This window comes from Microtus pennsylvanicus, chromosome 1, assembly GCF_037038515.1.
Source record: "Microtus pennsylvanicus isolate mMicPen1 chromosome 1, mMicPen1.hap1, whole genome shotgun sequence".
NCBI lineage: Eukaryota > Metazoa > Chordata > Mammalia > Rodentia > Cricetidae > Microtus > Microtus pennsylvanicus.
This window is the reverse complement of record NC_134579.1, coordinates 206,718,525-206,739,556: the sequence shown is the minus strand read 5'-3', so window position 1 is coordinate 206,739,556 and position 21,032 is coordinate 206,718,525. Positions and strand designations below refer to the sequence as shown.

The following is a 21,032-nucleotide window of genomic DNA, read 5'->3' as shown; positions in this document are numbered from 1 at the left end:
ATCCCCAGTCCATCAGAGTCTGAGTGCTTAGTTATCCACATCTTACACACTGGAGCGGAGGGCAAACAGCTAAGGGCACGTGCGCACACACATATGCATGCACCTACACACACACACGCATGCATACTTGCATGTATACACACATTTGCATGCACGTACAATACAAATATGCACACATTTACACACATATGCATCTATACATGCACACATGCACATCCACACATCTACACTCCACACATGCATGCACACACACGTGCACACCATCCACACACACATGCACACACATGCACACACACATGCAAACAGAAAGAAGGCTGCCTTGGAAAAGGAGAGGGACACGGGCTGGAGAGATGAGGAAGAGACGTGGGGATTGAATGTCGTTGAGGTACAGGCATGTGCTTGAACAGAAACGTCCAACAACTCCTACCCTCCACGGGCTCTACTCCAGACCAGCCTTCCATTTCAGCCACAGATTATCTTTGGCATAGCTTTAAATCTGTTCTATTTTATGCATTTCTATAAATCACCGCAAAGCCTCTGGACCAACTTGCCATATTGTCATCAATTACGCATTTCTCCTATTGGAATATGGCCTCGTGAAAAACAAACGGGGATGCAGAGAAGAAGCAGGCTATGCAGAACGTTCACTGATCGCCTTCCCTCAGCTGCAAGGCTATTTTATGACTCTTCAGGGCAGCCCCGCCCCCGCCCGCACCTGTGGCCTGGACCTTACATCTGAGGCATCACTTTCTTTGTCCCGTGGCCCATCAGATAGTATCCCAATGGGTTTCAACATTTTCCCTTTATGTTGAGAAAAAAAGCAGAGAAAGCAAAAGTAGATTGATGCGTATGGTCTCTTCCTTTAATCACTCATCGCTGCACTTACTCCATAGCCAAAGGACCATGTTTAGGTTAGTAACGACCTGCAGAAGTCCAAAGCTGATAAAGTGTTGGAGACCAAAGTCAAATGCTCTCTGGTGCCAGTAAATCCAGAGGAGGAATGTGTGCGGGAGTGTCGTCTCTGTAGTCACAGCCAGCATGCTGCAGAGTTACTTGCATGCCCATGTTCATTGCTGCACGTTCCCAGTAGCTAAGTTATGGATCCATCCTGCGTGTTGGTCAACAGAGGAATGGATGAGAAAGCTAGCATGTGTATACAGAGTTTTGTTGATTCCTAAAGATGAATGGAGTTGTATCATTTGTAGGAAAATGGATGAAGCTAGACATAATCATATTAGGAAAAATAACCCAGATTCAGACAGAGATCATGTTTTTTTTGTTTGTTTTTGTATACGAAACCTACATTTTATATTCATGCATACATAACATGTATTTAGAAGGGGACTGTTGGGAAGGGGACTAGAGGAAGGCATGTACAGGGGAGTGTGGTAGGGCATCAGGATGGTCAAGGTGCATACAGACATTAACACAGAGGTCACCATAAAACCCATCCATTGTTTGATATAAGAAATATACACTATTTCAAAAATGTAGTTAGTCCTTTGGGGCTAGAGGGGTGGCTCAGCAGTTAGGAGAACTTGCCTATTTCTCAGAGGACTCAGGGTCAGCGGCCAACACCCACATTGGACAACTCACAACAGCGTGTAACCCTGGTTCTTTTGTTCCCATCTGCTCTTGGTGCCTGAAGTCCCAGTGCAGTACTTCAGGAGCTAATATTCTCTGTTCCATCATACTGTATCACACGTAGTTACGACAAGCGTTGTTCTTTCCTACAGGTTGGAGAGTTAAAGATGCAGCTGACATCGGTGCTTGCCCAGTGGGGCCACCACAAAGCAGCCTTGGATGAGATCAACAGTCATATCATGGAGGCCAGATACTCTCTGTCCCGATTCCGACTGCTGACTGGTTCCTCTGAAGCTGTTCAAGTTCAGGTCGACAATCTTCAGGTAATAGAAGGTTTACTGCATCTTAATGTTGTTTTTCATTAAGGAAACCAAGAAATTAGCAAGCAGAATATATCATTCTAAAATATTATCTTATATTCTTTGTGTTAAATGATTTAAAATATTAATTTCCTTGCTTTATTTTAACTTAATCAAGCATGCCTGTGGGTAGCAAATACGGGATTAGCTGATCTAGAAATGGATTTGAACATCTTGTAAAGTAAATTATATGTATGTTTTGTGCGATGATCGGCTACCTAAACCTATTTCCTTGGCCCACTGCCGTCACCATTTATGTCGTCCCTGTCTTTCCGTAGTCTACCTCTCCCAATATCTTCTAAGAAACTAGACAACGGAAAAGGAAATAGACAAGGTGTAAACATTTCAACGCTAGTTTTCAGACTCATCGGTAGAATCCCATCAGCCGAGCCCTTGACGGCACCGTCCTCTTTCCGGAACTCACTTGTTTGATTTCCCGTGTCTCTGTCCACACCACAGTCTCCAAGAATGCACTTGATGCTGTCTGTCTTAAATCCAGCTCAGGCTCACGTCTGGGGTCACTGCTCTCAGTTCCATGACCTGTGTCTTCACCATCTTCACCTCTTTGCTTACCCTGGCACTGTGCCCTACTGACCCGTAACTGTTCATCCTTCCTGGCTAAAATACACAGGCTGTGGACTGAGAGTGGGCCCTCAAAGGACGGGGTTCACAGCACGGGCCTTCTTACGTTTAGCTGACATCCCTGGCTTGACACCTGCATAATATATCACCGAGCTCCTAAGTAGACTTTCATAAGGGAATGACTTTTGAGGGTGGATTTATTTGTGTAGTGTGTAAATATTTTTTTAAGACTTGTTGCAGATTCTAAGAACCCAACCATTAAAACTCAGGTTGGGCATAGTAAATTTAAAACTACATTTTTTAAAAAAAATTGGAGAACTTTAAAAATTACTATATTCTACATTTAATACCTGAAATTTGTCTCAAGATAGGGACAATTTAACAGACTTTTCCTTGAATATTGCAATATTGAATATTGCAAGCAAATCAAAACTGGTAAACAGTACTATACTTTATAGCCTACTTCTCGTCTACTAGAATTGAGGCTATCATTTAAACAATATTTCCAGGAAAACATGGCCCAGGGGCATTAGGCTGGGTCTCATCATGTAGCTCAGAGTAACGTGGAACTCACGATTCCCCTGCCTCGGCTACTCCAGTGCTGGGATTATGGGTATGTGATGTTGTGCCTGGTCCAGAGAAACATCTTTCTTCTAGTTTCCCCCCTGGTGCTCGGGAGAAGATATCACCACACTTATCTAATAAATCTTTAAGTGACATCAAAAGTATAAGATGCAGTATTATTAACCACAGCCACCATTCAGTGCATGAAGATGGTGAGGGGAAAATTCTCTTGCTTAGAGGAAACTATTCTCTGTGGAACATCTCTCCTTTCCTTACCAGCTCTCTCTCATACCTCTTGTAATCATCAATCTACTCTGTTTCTGCAAGTTTGATAGTTCTAGACCAATGGCTCTCAATCTGTGGGTCGTGATACCCTTGGGGGTTGAATGACCCTTTCATAGAGGTTGAATAAAACTATCTATATATCAGATATTTACATTATGATTCCTAATAGTAGAAATAATACAGTTACGAATAGCAATGAAAATAATTTTATGGTTGGGGATCATCATAACATGAGGAACTGTATTAAAGGGTTGTAGTATCAGGAAGGTTGAGATCCACTGCTCTGATCTAAAGTAATTAAGTATGTGAGGTGATGATGTGTTGAAGGAGGCCACTTTGGCTCTTGTTCATTTCCCGGCTGCCCAGACCCCTGAAATAATCACACAGAAACCATATTAATTCAATCACTGCTTGGCCCATTAGCTCTAGCTTCTTATTAGCTAACTCTTACATGTTAGTTTAACCCATTTCTATTCATCTGTATATCACCACATGGCTGTGGCTTACCCAGTAAAGTTTCAGCATCTGTCTCCAGTGGGGGCTACATGGTTTCTCTCTGCCTCCTTTCTCCCAGCATTCAGTTTAGCTTTCCCCACCTACCTAAGTTCTACCCTATCAGCCCAAGGCAGTTTCTTTATTAACCAATGGTATTCACAGCATACAGAAGGTAATCCCACATCAATGATGTGTTCATTAGATTATTTAATTATCCAACAATATAAACAGGTATGAATATGTTTAACCAGTTATCCAAAATGATTGTTCTGTGGGTTTGTACACTTATTTTCTGCCAATTAAACATAAAAACATAGGAAAGTCTTTGCATGAGATAGAATTTAGAGGTGATCTATGGAAAAGCTGCGATTTGATGTCATACTCATCAATCACTCTAGATGTTTAATGACACAGAGGCCTGGGCATTGAGCATCAAAAGGAGCCACCGAGTGGGAGACAGCACCCGGACCACTGCTCCAGCTTCCTTCCTAGACAAGGAGGACATCCTCTGTGAATTTTTTAAGAAGAATTCACGTATTAGCATAAGAGAGCTCAATTGCTGTGGCTCTTCTCTCAGAACAGGATTATAAGATAGGGACGACTATCTTGTTAAAAACAATGAACCAACACATGCATACCCATGACACCAAACTCTTCCAAACTTGCTTATAGAATTTAGTTCCTGTTTGTCATTGTGGGACTCTTTCTTTGGGCAGAATCTTCACGACAGCCTGGAAAAGCAGGAAGAGGACTTGCAGAAATTCAGCTCCATTACCAACCAGCTGTTGAAGGAGTGTCACCTACCCGTGACAGAGACACTCTCCAGTACCCTGCAGGAAGTCAATATGAGGTATGGAGCAGGCTAAGTTTGTTCTTATTGTAAATATGATACAGTTAAAACCTCTTGACATTTTCAGTTGTCTATCTCTAGAGTTTATTGTACCAATGTTTTGGTGTTTTACAAAATGAATTCAATGAAAAATAGCCAACAAGAAGACACTTAGGAAGGATGAGGAATGCTCTCCACCCAACAAAGATAATTTTCATCCCCTTGAAATATGGGTGTGACCTACTAATCTTCATTGTGTTAAATAAACATGAGCCATTGCATTGTGGTGTCCATATTCTCACGAGCCAGGATCAAGAGAAATAAAATAGTAAGTGAGGGTGTTTGGTGAGAGATGGTACCTGCCCTAACTGCTCACCGCTGCTCGTAGATGGAATAACTTACTGGAAGAGATCGCCGAACAGCTCCACGCCAGCAAGGCACTCCTTCTGCTCTGGCAGAGATACAAGGACTACACGAAGCAGTGTGCCTCCGCAGTCCAGCAACAAGAGGATCAAACCAGCGCACTGCTGAAGGCAGTCACTAACAAGGACATCGCCGATGACGAAGTCACCAAGTGGATTCAGGATTGCAACGTATGTCCAGGAACTTGTTTGGAACTTGCACAACCCGATGTCCTTCAGTGTCACAGGCTTACTGGGCTGGTGTAGCTCCGTGTGAGCTTTGAGGCCTTCGGAATTTGTGAGACAGTTGATCCCCAAACCACCACCCTATTTACTAAAGGGTGTCGCTAGTCTTACAGAGCCTTCCATACGTATTTAACGCTCGTGAGTTGCTTCCCGTGATTTCATTTTTAAAAATGGGTAGTTTTTCCCCTAATGGAGTATATCCGTGGAGAAAATGTAGGTTTTCTGTCTGTACTGAAACAATCACCGTAAGATGTAACCATATGGGGAAATCACGCCTTTAAATAATCCACTGTTAAAGGTATCATTCACTTAGACTTGTGATCTGCTGCGGCGCACCTAGACAACAGCTCCATTCAGGAATTTAACAGCGCAGAGAAGTCTGTCTCAGCTACACTTTTTAATAGCTTTCAAGTGATTCCCTTTTCCACCCGAGCTGCCAGTAACCTACTTAGGGCTTTCAAGAAAGGCCTTCTCTTCTTCCATCCATTACTTGGCTCTTATTATTTGTCCTTATTTGCTTTATTTTAATGATCTCTGTTGCAGAGATCTTACGAGCTTTCCCAAGTAGGCTTATTAAAGTAGTCAAGTTATAAAAACTACACAAACACAAGCTTGCACCATCTGTTTAAACAAGGTTTTAAAGTGACAGGCTATTATTTACAGTAAAGATAGTCTTTGTTTCTGCTGACATAGTTTATCTTTCAAGAGCTGTCATTTTTGGTGTTCCCGAATAGAGGCACAATTTTCTTTTCTATGAGTATCAAGGTTAAAGGTGCCCTTTGCCCTTCTCTCCGAGGAAGCACTGTCCAGGCAGGTCAGAATCTGCACTCTCCCTCCTGTCCAAGTGGGACCCCAGCGGTCAGCAGGAATGGAAGTTCACCGTGATATGGTACTACACCATAGGGCCCAGACACAGGGACTCCCCTTGACTCATGGTTGTGAACATACAGTTGGGTTTCTTAGAAACACGGCTGGAGGTGCCATGGAAGTAAAGGTGGACAAGGTCCTTAGTCCTGTCCCTCTGAACCTTCTCTGCCAACTACACCTCACTCGCTAGTCCTGTTGTAGTTGCAATAGGTGACTGTAGCTAGATGATGCCCAAGGCTTTTGTAAAAATAATCAGGAAAGGCAAAATGCAATAGTTTTTCAGTTTGAAGCAATTATATTAACATATACATTTACATATACATTCACATATATATTTACACATGCATTTTCTTATTCATTTACATGTATAAAGCAAGGAAAGCGTGATCTAAGGTTTCTAGTAACTGTCTCATCTAGTGTACCATGGTTTCTGTCCTTTCGTTGCTCTTTCTTTTCTGTTTCTCTCTCCATATGTATCCTTCTCTCACACGCTCCCTCCACCCCTTCCTCCTTCCTTCCCTCTCTTCTTCCTTCTCCATCCTTTCTTCTTTTCTCTCCCCTTTCTCTTTCTTCTCTTCTTCACTTCCCCTTTCTTTTATTCCTTGGTTTGGTTCTTTCTTTCTTTTCCTTATCTATGTATAATATTTGCATTTCTCTGAAGTCCTATAATGAGCTTATGTAGCTTGTATTATAAGCACTCTGCTTTTTTCCTGGAACTAGAGATAGGTGTTTGTGTACTAGGCAAGTATGCAACCACTAAATTGCATCCCCATCTTAATCCGAAGAGTGCTGTGTGTGTGTTACATCATATGTATAGTTAAACTGTTAATACACATAATTCATACTTTTTAAAAATTATAACCAAACCCTGACTACTTTTCTAAGGTGAAGGCATTTAATGTAATGAACACACAGGATCTTTCCTACCTACATGTGTGACCCTCTGCCAAAGCTGATGCCACCGAGGAGGACATGCCACAGGCTTCACAATGTGTGCCTCTCTTCTCATTTAGGACCTTCTCAAGGGACTGGGAGCAGTCAAGGACTCGCTTTTCGTCCTCCGTGAGCTAGGAGAACAGCTGGGGCAACAGGTGGATGCTTCAGCAGCCGCAGCCATTCAGTGCGAGCAGCTCTGCTTCAGCCAGCGCCTGAGCGCCCTGGAGCAGGCGCTTTGCAGGCAGCAAGCAGTGTTGCAGGTAGGGAGCCGGCGGTGAACGTGTTCTGGACTGGGGATTTCTATGTCTCGGGGGAAAATCACAGGAAGCAGATTCTTCAGTGCTGTGGTGACACTTCCTGTAATGCCAAAACATAAGAAAGAAAGGAAGCAAGGAAGGAAGGAAGGAACGAAGGAAGGAAGGAAGGAAGGAACGAAGGAACGAAGGAACGAAGGAACGAAGGAACGAAGAGAGAGAGAAAAAAAATCAAACTTAGAGATCCCAGTGGAGTCAAGGAAAGGTGGCTGGTTTTCACTGTTCCCTACAACTTGCTTTCAAAATTGGTTTAGTTTAGCAGGTCAACCCCTAAATCATACCCACTCTCAGAGTACTCCCAATGAACCAACGGTAAGAAGCTTCAATGGTAATTTTATATGGGTTTAGTAGCCTTGAGCAAGAACAGAAATACTTCAAAAATGCTTTATTTGTATTTAATAGCTTTAATTGGCCATTAGGAAATACTACACAGAAACAAACAAGAAAACCCACATAAATGAGGAAGAAAAGATCCCTCTTGCCTCACCGTTTTAGGAATAGCATCTCATGGAGGAACATTACAGTTGTCTCTTGTCCTCTCGCTCGCTTTCATAAAAATGCCCATTTGTTTCACTACAATGCCATTCTCTTCTTGACAACATAGGCTGGAGTCGTTGACTATGAGACATTTGCCCAGAGCTTAGAGGCCCTGGAGGTGTGGATCGTGGAAGCCGAGAACATCCTCCAGGCGCAGGATCCCACTCACTCGTCCGACCTCTCCACCATCCAGGACAGAATGGAAGAACTGAAGGTGAGTGTGCGCAAGCTTCCTTCCAGATCTTACCCTCAGAATCCTCAAGAATCTGAAGGTCAATTCACTGCCAACCACATCCTTCGAGACCCCCACCAACATTCGCCCAGCTCTTCCCTGTCTCTCTGAGAGGAAAGAACTGTGTGCACTTCCTTCGAGACCCCCACCAACATTCGCCCAGCTCTTCCCTGTCTCTCTGAGAGGAAAGAACTGTGTGCACTTCCTTCGAGACCCCCACCAACATTCGCCCAGCTCTTCCCTGTCTCTCTGAGAGGAAAGAACTGTGTGCACTTCCTTCGAGACCCCCACCAACATTCGCCCAGCTCTTCCCTGTCTCTCTGAGAGGAAAGAACTGTGTGCACTTCCTTCGAGACCCCCACCAACATTCGCCCAGCTCTTCCCTGTCTCTCTGAGAGGAAAGAACTGTGTGCTGTGATGAATTGCCCTGCCAGAATCAGTCCTTGGGGACCACCTCAGCCCTCTTTTCCTCCCCCAGTCCCACCACGCCTATCATAGCCTCGAAGTTCCCATGCATCCCCCACCACGTCTCTAATCTGATCCCCTCCCAGGCCAGCCTGCCCTGTCTCAGGCTGGGACACGTACCTTAGACCTTGCGTCTACGCCGTCCCACCCCCTTTCTCTCAGCTACTGAGACTTTCTTCTTTAAAGTTCTTCTGAATTATGTAGACTCAACCAGCCTAAATCGTTTCCACATGAAAGCATCACATCGATCCCATAACTGTTACAGTATGATTTGTTAATTAATAATATTAATACAAGTTTTAAAAGGAAAAAGATGTTATTGGATTACCAGTAATTTTGAATTTTACATAGCTAAAAATTTAAAATGTAGTAGACTTGCAAATTGTGTTAGGTATCCTCTTCCCTAAAGTCCTCCATGTGGGCCCAGGGAGATGGTTCGCTCATTAGGTAAAGGGCTGGTCACATAATCTTGAGGACCTGAGTTCAGATGTGTAGTACGCATGTAAAAGGCTGGCCATTCCATCATGTGCCTTCTGGCACCCATGGAGCAAAGACAGAAGGGGTTCTGGGGCTTGGTGTGCACCGGGTTCAGTGAGAGACCCTATCTCAAAAAATAAGATAGAGAGCAATTGAAAGAAAAATTAACTCTTGGTATTGCCTGGTTTCTGGTCTCTCTATGCACATTCATGCGTGTGCACCTGTGGCTAACCACATAGATACATGCAAACAATCCTTCAGTGAGTTTCTAGTGCTCCTAGGACAAAGGCCATCATTATGGACCAAGGCTGGCATCACTTGGCCTCCATCTTTCCCAAGGTCCCCCTTCATCGACTTCTCTGACCACTGAAGCCTTGCCACTTCAGTGTCTGTGTGCCTGGGATTTTTACTTTCTGGATTTTCATCTTCAATGGCTCTGTCTCCTACAAACCCAGTGGACTCATGACGATTTTGGCCAGTGAGACTCTCTCAAGGGAATCTGCCCTCTATCTGGAGGATCAGGCTTTCCGGGACAAACTTTTTTGAGTGACACAGTTCTAAGCCATGGTTTGTCATGACTTAGGTTGGTGGGAGTGGATGGTTTCCTCTGTGCTTCCTCCTGTTGGCGCAGTAACGTTCTCCCTGTCAGAGCATAAGAAGAAGGACCAGGTTATATTAGGTCTGTGGATGCTTACCCATGGAAATTCCACCATCAAGTGCTTAGATCATTGGTTTCAATAATCAGCATGATATGCTTCTTTATGGATCATGAACCTTTCAAAGAGCATGCAGTGAAAAGACACACACACACACACACACACACACACACACACACACACACACACCCTGTCCAAGGGGACTGACAAATTCTGCTTTCTGTAGCTGGTTGTCTAGATGGGAACAAGAATCCACATGGAAAATAGAAATTTACTTTGTTTGAAGTCCTGATTGTTGTTTGCCTGGGGCTTCCCAACCCAAAGATATGAAACTGATGCTCTTGGCAAGTAGATGATCTTTTCAAAATCTGGGTGAAGCCGTGTTTCTTCTAGCAAAGGCTGGGCAACTTCTCTGTACCTGGGTCTACCACTTTGAGCCACTTGCTTGCTTCTTGTCCCTCCCTCTCTTCATCATTAGAAAGGGAACTATAGTGGTCCTTACCTCATGAGAGTTCTTTTAAGAATAAAACGAGTGAATCCTTGTAACCCTATTAACAGTACTTATTCACCCAGCAGCTATATCGCAATTGTTATTGAATAAAAAGGGTGTATTACCGTAAATCAATTAGGTTTAATGAGTATGCAATGAACTTTTCAGTCACCAGCATGATTCCTATCCTCTCCTGTTCTGTGGAGAGGAAAGCATCCTGTAAATAAGATAGTACATGTGAGCTTCTACTGTCCATCAAAGGACAGCCTGAGGAGATCAGGGCAAGTGTCTCTCCGGAGATTGTGCCTGGCCCCGAGGAACTCTGCAGACCAAGAGAAAGCCTTCCTGATGTCGGACCTGCACGGTTCACAATAAAGATAACCCCAGCCTTTCCTGAGAAGGTGCTGAACTTGCTTTTCAATGTCACCGGCAGGGACAGATGCTAAGGTTTAGCAGCATGGCTCCAGATTTAGACCGTCTCAATGAGTTGGGGTACCGGTTACCCTTGAATGACAAGGAGATCAAGAGGATGCAGACCCTGAACCGCCAGTGGTCTCTGATGTCTTCTCAGACCACAGAAAGATTCAGGTGAGGCGACGTCTGAATCACTTCAGTAGTTTCTGTGTGTTTTGTGCTGCTATGACAAAAATGCCGCAGACTGAGATACACACACAGACACACAGACACAGACACACACACACAGACACACGTGTGTATCTCTCTCTCTCTCTCTCTCTCTCTCTCTCTCTCTCTATATATATATATATATATATATAATATATATATATATATATATATAAAACAAGGGTATATTGTCTTACAGCCATGGGTCTGGGAACACCAATGCTAAGGTGCCAAGAGGTTTGAGTCTCTAGTGAGAGCTGCTCTCTTGCTGTTCCTCAAGACCTCCAGAGAGGGGAGGGGACTACCTATTCACATGGAAGAAAGCCCAAGCACAGGGGGGAGGGCCTCACATGGGGGAGGGAGGGCCTCACCTGGGGGAGGGAGGGCCTCACATGGGGGAGCCTTTGAAGCTCCCACCTTTGGAATACTGTCACATTGACCTTCAGTTTGAACACAGGAATTTCAAAGCCGATACATTCAAACTACATAACCAATAATATCAGGAGATTATCATAGTCTCCTGAATATCCATAATGAATTCAATTCATTATCTATTCGTGTATACACACACATATGCAAAGTCTAGAATTTTCCAGCAATAACAAAAACTCAAATTGTAATTTCCCATGTCTATAAATTTTATCCATGTTTTAATCATAAATATTGTTATGAATGAGATCCTATTCAGAGGGTAAGTATAGTTTTAAGCATTCAAAAAGTTCATATTTTAAATGTTGATGATTTGGGGATTTTAAAACTTTATCGCCCAACATGAAATCTTTGTAGTGGTCCGACAGACACTGAGGTGGAGGGGGTATGTCATCTCTTTTATATGTGGGAGACACAAAGGTGACCCCATAACTGTTCTTCCTTGTCCGCCACTGTCAGCAAGCTGCAGTCATTCTTGCTTCAACACCAGACTTTCTTGGAAAAATGTGAGACATGGATGGAGTTCCTGGTTCAGACAGAGCAAAAGTTAGCAGTGGAGATTTCAGGCAATTATCAGCATCTCTTGGAGCAGCAGAGGGCCCATGAGGTAAGTGGTTCAAGCAGCTCGGAGTTGACAGGAAGTTGTTGTGGCCAAGGAATAGGCTCAGTGGGTAATGGTGCCTGCTGCCAAGCCTGGTAGTCTGTGTCTGCTCCCCAGATCCCACACGGTGGAAGGAGAGAACTGATTCCTACAAATTGCTTTTTGACCTCTACTTGTGTGCCTCAGCAAGCATGTACCACTCACACACACACATGCACATAAATAATAAATAAAAGTTAATAAAAATTTTAAAGGTATTTTTTTTAAATTATCCCATAACCAGGCATCAGCCATGCTAATCCTAGCACTCAGGAAGCAAAGGCAGGAGGACTGAGGCAAGTTCAAGGCCAGCCTGATCTTTGAACCATGTGGGTAGTGGATTTTGCTAGGCTCAAATATGTGTCAATTTCCCTTTCTTCTTTTGTCTGGCAATTTTTTTTTTTATTGATAAAAGGAGGATAAAGAAAAGAAAAGAAAAAAAAAAACAAATTTCCACCTCCTCCCACCAGCCTCCCATTTCCCTCCCCCTCCTCCCACTCTTCTCCCCCTCCTCCCACCCCTCTCCCCTTCCCCCCACTCCTCTCCCCCTCCCTTTCCAGTCCAAAGAGCAGTCAGGGTTCCCTGCCCTGTGGTACATCCTAGGTCCTCCCCCCTCCATCCATATCTAGGAAGGTGAACATCCAGACTGACTAGGCTCCCACCAAGCCAGCACATTGCATAGGATCAAAACCGCGTGCCATTGTCCTTGGCGTCTCATCAGCCCTCATTGTTCGCCATGTTCCGAGAGTCCAGTTTTATCCCATGCTTTTTCTGGCAATTTTAATATTTTAAGTTAAGAAATGTGGTTTGGCTCTCTTGCCATGGTTTCCAAGCCTGCGTTCATTCATTGTCATGATCTTATACTGAAGTATAGAGAATGTCTGAATTAGAGCTAGAGAGACAGGTGGGACTGGGCTCGGGGGCACTTGGACGCAGAGGCTGGTGAATGGATCTCTGGGAGTTCAAGAAGAGCCTGGTCTACATAGTGATTTCCAGACCAACCAGGATGCATAGCAAGATGCTATCTCAGAAAGAGAGAGAGAGAGAGAGAGAGAGAGAGAGAGAGAGAGAGAGAGAGAGACATGATGACATACACATGTGTCATCACAGCGCTTGAGGTTCAGAGGGGAGGATTATGAGTCTCAGGTACAGCCTGGGCTCACAGCAAGATTAAGTCTGGTCCTAGTTGCACACCAAGACCCTGTCTCAAGAAGAAGAGATGGGGGGTGAAGGAGGAGGAAAAGGGGAGGCAGGAGATTATAAAGAGGCAAAGGAGCAGTAGAAGCAGGAGGAGAAAGTGGAGGAGGAATAGGAAGATTAGCAGGAAAGGGAAGGATTGTTGTAGTTAAAGCTTGTCTGGGGAAGAAGAGTGGGGGAGAGTCGAAGGGATGCAGAAAATCAGACAAGGTCTTAAGTCAGTGGTAAGAAGCAGCTCTGAGAAAGCATTCGATAGTCTTCAACATATTAAACAGGATTAGCACACAGCTCAGGCCTTCACTCCCAGGCGCTGGCTCCTCAGACAAACGTGTCCATACAAACATGCGTGTATAATGTTCATAGCAGCTTTGGTCATAGCGGGCACACAGTGGGAAGGACCCAGCTGTGTGCTGTACTCGTCCAATACAACTCAGAATAAAGAGGAAGTTCTTAAGACTGCATGGATGGAGCTCGCAAATGCTGTGCCTCGTGAAAGAAGCCAGTCACAAGAGAACATGTTCAGTTCACGTGAAATGCACATAGCAGGCCATTTCCATAAAGGCATGAAACAGCCAAGGAGTGGCTTGGGCTTGGGTACCTGGATGCTGCGAGGAAAGGAGGAGTCACTATTATTGTATACAGCATTTCATTGGGTGATGCTGAAAATATTTTAATATCAAATGCTTGAAATTCATATCAGGAGCATAATAAAACTTATTAAATGGATACGATAAATGTATTGATTGCATGGTATGGGAATTATATCTCCAAAATGCTGGTTTTTTTTTTAAGGAAAAAAAAGCAATAGAACCTGAGAATGGTGGTGTGTGTGTCAAGAAGATCCCACATGCCCAGCAGTTCAAAGCTAACTGGGGCACTTGGTGAAAACCCATCTCCAAGTAAACAGTACTAACAGCCAGAGAAAATAATTAGAAACATGGGACGTTTTATTATTATTTTAGTTTTCGTTGTTTTTACACTATGAAAATTGGACCTAGGGCCTCAGGTTTTACCACTGGGCCACACCTGAATCCCTGCAGGGTTTTGTCATCATTTGCATACATATAATGGGATGAGTTTACTAGCTTGACTACCCTGAAAAATAGTGAGCTTTAAAAAAGATAAAAGACCACGGAGTGTAAATTCATCAGCTCTCCTTATTAGGTTAACTTTTAAAAAATAAAAAAGGGGGTGGGATAAGGCTATATTTAGTCATCTAATTAAAACCCCAAACTAAAACTTTGTCTTTAAGCTTATCCTAATTAGTAATTTAAAAAGAGGTTACTCCCACACCGCAGATGGGGCTGAATATGTTTTTTGTAGCCCCGCAAAAAACAAACTGCAGTAAGTTATCAGAAGAAATTAGGGATTTGAAAGTATATCTGTTTCTTTCAAATTACAGCTGTTTCAAGCCGAGATGCTCAGTCGCCAGCAGATCCTGCACGCCATCATTGTTGATGGGCAGCATCTTCTAGAACAAGGTCAAGTTGATGACAGGTAGGATCTTTGATAAATTGTTACAAAGAAAGTTTCCCCCGTAAATTAGTCATTTTCTTTTTAATGAGAGATTAGAGGGCATATATCCAATCTTCCTGAGGCAATTGTATTATCACAGGGCCTTGGTAATTGAGGGAAAGGCTTGCCCGAGTCTCTGAAATGAGTGAGTATTGAATCTGCAGCGAATGCTATTATTTGATATGAAGGACGTAGGATAATTGGAAATCACCTAGCCAACCTTCGCTACTCATCTGTAGGGACTGGAGTTAGTGAATAGATCAGAACGGATTGGATCGGTGGTCAGTAAACGGATGCTGCTAATATCCTCCTGCACTTACTAAAATGTTACTCCTAAAAGGAGCAAGGTATCACCAGTCTTGACTCTCTGAGAGATGAAAAACTCCAGATGCCCACAGGAACCGATTTGAGCGAGGCCGCATAACTAAAGGCAAAATTAGGCTTGGTGTTGAGGGCGCTTGGTGGCCGGGACTGGCCTCATTCTAGCCAGGTTCCCCAGACCATACTTCTATGTTAGAAAAAACCTTGCCACCTTAAACCGTACTGTATTAAGTGTGAAATGCTTCTTACCCTATTAAAACATAAATGTGAAGTTCTCGCTTCGCTTGTGACATGTGAGTTGACAACGTGGCGTGTATATATTTCCTAGGACCAGCATTCCCTCATCTAATTTCCATGTTTATATTTGAGGAATTGATTTTAGTACCTATGTATATGTTCCTCATGCCAAGGACAGGTTGTTGTAATTATAATTAACCCCGTGTTCTTAAATTATTAGAAAATAAGCCTATTTGTTAGAAGTTTTATCTTTAGTGTTTTAGAAGCAATTTCAGCCTTCAGTGGTGGCTCCATGGGAAGTTCACAAGAGATTTGCATGTTAAGATTGGAACAGTAATGTGTGACATCATACTTACTCTGCTCTAAGCAAGCCAAACTTAAATGTGACCATTACTGAGAATTTAAGACTCTCCAAATAAAACAAATTCAAATGCAATTACCTTTTATCTTTTGCTTTATCAGTCTGTAGCCAAGTGTCTAACATTATTACAAACATTCAAGTCATTAAGTAAAATAAAATTTAAAATTCCTGTTCAAGCCAACATCTATTAAATTTTAAATGCTAACATTTGGGGATGGGAAACACAAAAGAGAAGAAAATGGGAGAGTTGGAACTAAATAAAGAATTTTGAGAGTTGCTAGTGAAAATCAAAAGACAAATTGGATGAGAGTCTGTGGATGGCAGAAAGAATCCAGACAACAAGGATTTGTGCGATAAAAGTCAGCATGTGGGGTTTGTTCTTAGAACCTCAGCCCTGGGAAGAGTCATTTTTGGTAGCTCATCAAAGGCAGCCAGATCAGGACACTTTACATGCTAAAGACACGGCTCCCTGGAGATCTTGAATGTCACCTGGTGCCTGCACTTCTTCGTGCTCTCTGCAGTTACCAAGTCTTGGGGTGACACATTTTCAGAAGACATGTCGAGAGGCTAGCTCCCATGCTTGGATTCTACTAAGATCAAGTCTACTTTGATATATTCCCATGTATTTATGCTCACAAGCGAATGTGATTATTAGAATCTTGCCATTGCCCTAGGAACTCCTTTTTAAAACGAATGCAAGAAATTATTTTGATTTTTTTATACCCAGTACTTGTAGTGTTTTATGGTGATTAATTAATTGGCTTTTACTGTACAATAACCATTTGTTCCAATTCAATCATTCAATAAACTTCTTTTAGAAGTAATGGCACATTTGGTTGTAAACTCAAACTTTATAGCCATTTCAGATAATAGGATGTATAAGTAAGAAGGATTTCAAAGCAGTGTAGAGTTCTAGAACAGTTCTAGACTAGTTCATTGATCAGAGTCTCAGTGATAGCAGAAGTGTAAGAAGATGCTGTGTTTGTGATCAGCACTAAAAGCTACCAAGAAACATCCTATTAGATGCCTGATACATCATCCTACTAAAAGCCATTTCTATCCTACAATTTGCACATTAAATAAAACTTTATAAAGGAATGCCAATACATTTTAGGATGGAAAATAGGGGGAGTGCATTAAACATCTGCAATTTCTCAGCCTGAGTATGAGAACGGTCACGTGACATGCACCATCTCGAAGTGTATGAGAGATCTTCATCCATATTGGGTTGATAAGTGCATTTTCTTTTTCTAAAAAACCCGTGAAATTTACCTAAACTATGCAAGGACAATTTCTAATTTGCTTGAGATGGAGTCATCACTTGTAAGGTAGTATTGAGACTATATATAAAGTACATTTTAAAAAGAAAAAAGACAACTTTTAACATAGTGTAATGTAAGTGGCTTGGTTTTGATTTTCCAAAATGCCTTATGATTTGACCTGGGGAGGGAGTTTGAGGGTAGATCTAAGCACACGCTTTCCCATTGTAGGGTTTAAGAGACTGTCACAGGCTCTTGAGACACCCCCAAGTGCTATACATACTCGTGGAGGGAGTGTATGATAATTGCCAGAGATTTGGTTCCTATCTGTGCTGAGATAATGCAAGCACTCACCATTTGTAGGCTGATAGTCCAGCTTTAAAGACAACTTGCAACCCAAAGAACAGACCACGGCTTATTTGAAATCTCCAGTCATAAACCGTTTCTCAGGACTTACTGTTTGGAAAAGAGATACTAGCCGATACCGTGACAATATCCAAGACAATAAGTTTTTTACTATGTAATTATTTCCTCACCAGGGATGAGTTCAGCCTGAAGTTGACACTCCTCAGTAATCAGTGGCAGGGAGTGATTCGCAGGGCCCAGCAGAGGAGGGGAATCATCGACAGCCAGATTCGCCAATGGCAACGCTACAGGGAGATGGCAGAGAAACTCCGCAAATGGTTGGTAGAAGTTGCCCATCTGCCCTTGAGCGGTCTTGGAAGCATCCCAGTCCCACTGCAGCAAGTGAGGACCCTCTTTGATGAAGTGCAGGTAAGATGCAAACACAGTGCCCACAAGCCTCCTCTGCATGTCCGCTGCATTTGACCTTGGCCTTGGTTCTTCACATGGACTCTGAAGTGGCCTGAAAATCAGGACAGACATTCTTAAGGGCCAGCTGAAACATGCAAAGTAATTGCATTGCACCGTTCCTATGGAAAAGAAGTGATCAGAGCAATTTAAAACCTTCCCAAGATTCCTCTACTTTGTACACCAAGGCCCACAGCTCCCTTGCATCCCAACTTGGATGGAAAGGCAAGGGCAAAAAAAATCCACAACTTGGTGTTGATCAGGGAGACTTAATCATAGAACCTGGTCCCTTCTGTCTGTTAGCTTGTCCACATATGTTCATGGCCCTCCTTCCTTTAAACTTGGTGTTGATCGGGAAGACTTAATCATAGAACCTGGTTCCTTCTGTCTGTTAGCCTGTCCATATATGTTCATGGCCCTCCTTCCTTTAAACTTGGTGTTGATTGGGGAGACTTAATCATAGAACCTGGTTCCTTCTGTCTGTTAGCTTGTCCACATATGTTCATGGCCCTCCTTCCTTTAAACTTGGTGTTGATCGGGGAGACTTAATCATAGAACCTGGTCCCTTCTGTCTGTTAGCCTGTCCACATATGTTCATGGCCCTCCTTCCTTTAAAGGGCTCCTCTGGCTCCTCCTTTGTTCCACCTTCCCTGAGAAAAGTCATCTGTAGACATGGCCTCAACTATCCACTCCCAATAGAGGAGGGGCAAATTGGTATCTATGCCCTTCAGATGCTGAGGTTTTGATTCATATATCCAACTACCTTTTCGATTTCCATCTGTGTACAAAGAGCTATGACCCCTGGCTGACCTCATTCTCCATATTTTAGGTCCCCAGTCAGAGGAATTGTTCTATTTTCTGATCTAGTGGTCTAGATCCCAAGAGTTATCACACAATGAACTCACTTCCCACACTCATGAATCCTGAATGTCCATCCCGGTGGCTGCTGCCTCAGGAGTTTCTGCCTTGGTAGATGGTAGACTAACCTGTCTCATCATGTACAGTGCCCGCCTTCTTCATTCCACTTTCTACCCCCCTCCCCCAGTGAATGCTTTTGCTGTAACTTTCATCCAAACACATGGCTCCCCTGCTCAGTGCTTTCTGTGGCCGTGTAAAAGCCAAATCCCTCACTAGGTGGGGTAGCATCCATCTGTAATTCCAGCATTTCAGAACCTAAGACAAGGTGGTTGCAAGTTTAAGACCACCGTGAGCTACATACTACGGCTAAAAAAAACAACTGTTTAAAATCTAAAATTTAAACAAATCTAAATTTAATTTTAGATTTTAAAAATTTAAACAAATGGTGGGTTAGATCAAGGGGTCAGCCGTTATGAACACTGGTGGCTCCAGAGGACCCAAGTTTGATTCCCAGCACCCACATGGCAGCCACCACCATCTATAACTCCAGTCCCAGGGCATCTTTATCTGGTGCCTTCTTCTAGTCTCCTTGGGCACTGTATGCACATGGTTCACAGAGATAAATGTGAACACAAGGCTCACACACATTTTTAAAATTTGAAAGTTCCCCTGCAAGTTGTCACTACCATTCTGACACAGGTACTTCCGACCCAGTCATGGAAAAGCATGTTCCATTTCCTGAATTCGGCATGTTTCTCTTAGACGGTCAATGCTTCCCTCCTCATTTCCCTTTCCCTGTCACACTCCTCTGAGTCTGAGTGCATTCACATGTCTTTCAAGACTGATCCAGCCTTGACAACTCTGAGAGACTGACTGTGTGTACCCATGCTGGGGACAGCTGCCACTCTACTATCCCTGGGCCTTCGTCCCATAGGCAGAGCTCCTACTGTGCTGAGATTATGCTTCTCATTCATTTCCACTTGGTTCCTCTAAGATGCAGGAGCACGACGTATGCATTCTAACACATAAGGCAGTTGAAACTTCCTCTTAACGGGGAACCGATGAAGGAAAGAATAAAAAGTGAGACGCTCTGGTCCCTTTCAGTTCAAAGAGAAGGTGTTCCTGCGCCAGCAAGGCAGCTACATCCTGACTGTGGAGGCCGGCAAGCAGCTCCTGCTCTCGGCCGACAGTGGCGCCGAGGCCGCCTTGCAGGCTGAACTCACAGAGATCCAAGAGCAATGGAAATCAGCCAGCATGCACCTGGAGGAGCAGAAGAAAAAGCTGGCTTTCCTGTTGAACGTAAGTTCGGGTCGGAGGTCCCTTTTAGGAGCCGTGTTGCTTCTTCCCATTGTCTCACTGCAACGACAACACGTAGTGCAAGGTCATTGAGCAACACTTCCCGTGTTCTCTTCCATTTTATTGAAGACTCTGTCCTATCTTGCATGAACTGGAAAAGTTTCCCAATTTTCAACACTTCATCTTTCAGGAAAATCCCTCAACAAAGAAATTGAAACTCTAATAAGGCTGTCCAAGTGATTAATTCTGATTAATGGCCAGTGCTATGCCTTGCAGCATGTGACAACTTTAGAAGTCCAGGCAGAAACACAAGAAGCAGATTCCAGTCCCTAAATTGCAGACTAAAATGGTTTTCAAGATCGATATCTCGTATTTTATAGCCAGGAAAAAGCTAACCCAGAATGAGTCTCTTGATTTGCCTTGGTTCCTCTAAGCAGGCTGCCATTGGCCAAAACTCTCCAAAAGGCATCTTAGGCCTTTCATTGACCACAAACACTGTGACCCCAAAGACATTGAGTTTTATCCATACTGGCTATAATGAGCTTCTTCTGCCCAGGCCCTTAGTATTTATAATTTGTCTTAGTTCATTCGTTATACGTGTCTGATCAATTCATGAGGAAGCTCATGATTTTGTATAATATGAATGAAATAAGAAAAAGAATGCACCCTAAATTCAGATAAGCTCATGTTGAAAACCATAGTTATTGCCTTATCTTCAAAATGGTTCTAATTTTACCTCACCCATTTGACCATTGTGAGAATTTGCCAGAAGAATTCCAGGAAATCATGAGGTAGTGGGCACATGAGGGCACATGAATGATAGCTGTTGCCGTTATTGATGTCATTAACACTTAAAATTGTACCCAGGAAATGTTGCAGCTCTGTACATGTTGGCAATCACCAATTTCTCATGATTATTCAGTATAGCGTGCGACCTTTTTGAGTAGAAGGAGACAGTTCACAGTATTTGAGCAGATTTATTCTTTCAAATATTCACATCCATTGGGTTAACTTTGGGAATTGTGTGTGTGTTGCCATATAATATATACACAATATATATTATATGCCATACTGCATTATATGTGTGCAACATATATAATATACGGTATACATTATCATATATATACATACATACATACATATATATATGTATATATATATGTATA

General features: G+C 43.1%; 1 protein-coding gene across 7 annotated transcripts in view; it reads left to right on the top strand.

Moving 5' to 3' along the window:
• Syne1 (spectrin repeat containing nuclear envelope protein 1) overlaps positions 1 to 21,032 on the top strand; it is a 471,659-nt gene that overhangs the window by 385,048 nt on the left and 65,579 nt on the right. For all 7 annotated transcript variants that reach the window (XM_075949874.1, XM_075949917.1, XM_075949889.1 and 4 more), the window contains 10 exons: positions 1,737 to 1,907; positions 4,586 to 4,719; positions 5,087 to 5,291; positions 7,226 to 7,408; positions 8,067 to 8,213; positions 10,753 to 10,907; positions 11,832 to 11,979; positions 14,612 to 14,706; positions 17,442 to 17,676; positions 19,675 to 19,869. In XM_075949874.1, coding sequence (XP_075805989.1) covers positions 1,737 to 1,907; positions 4,586 to 4,719; positions 5,087 to 5,291; positions 7,226 to 7,408; positions 8,067 to 8,213; positions 10,753 to 10,907; positions 11,832 to 11,979; positions 14,612 to 14,706; positions 17,442 to 17,676; positions 19,675 to 19,869 — 1,668 coding nt within the window. The remainder of the gene's footprint in view (positions 1 to 1,736; positions 1,908 to 4,585; positions 4,720 to 5,086; positions 5,292 to 7,225; positions 7,409 to 8,066; positions 8,214 to 10,752; positions 10,908 to 11,831; positions 11,980 to 14,611; positions 14,707 to 17,441; positions 17,677 to 19,674; positions 19,870 to 21,032) is intronic.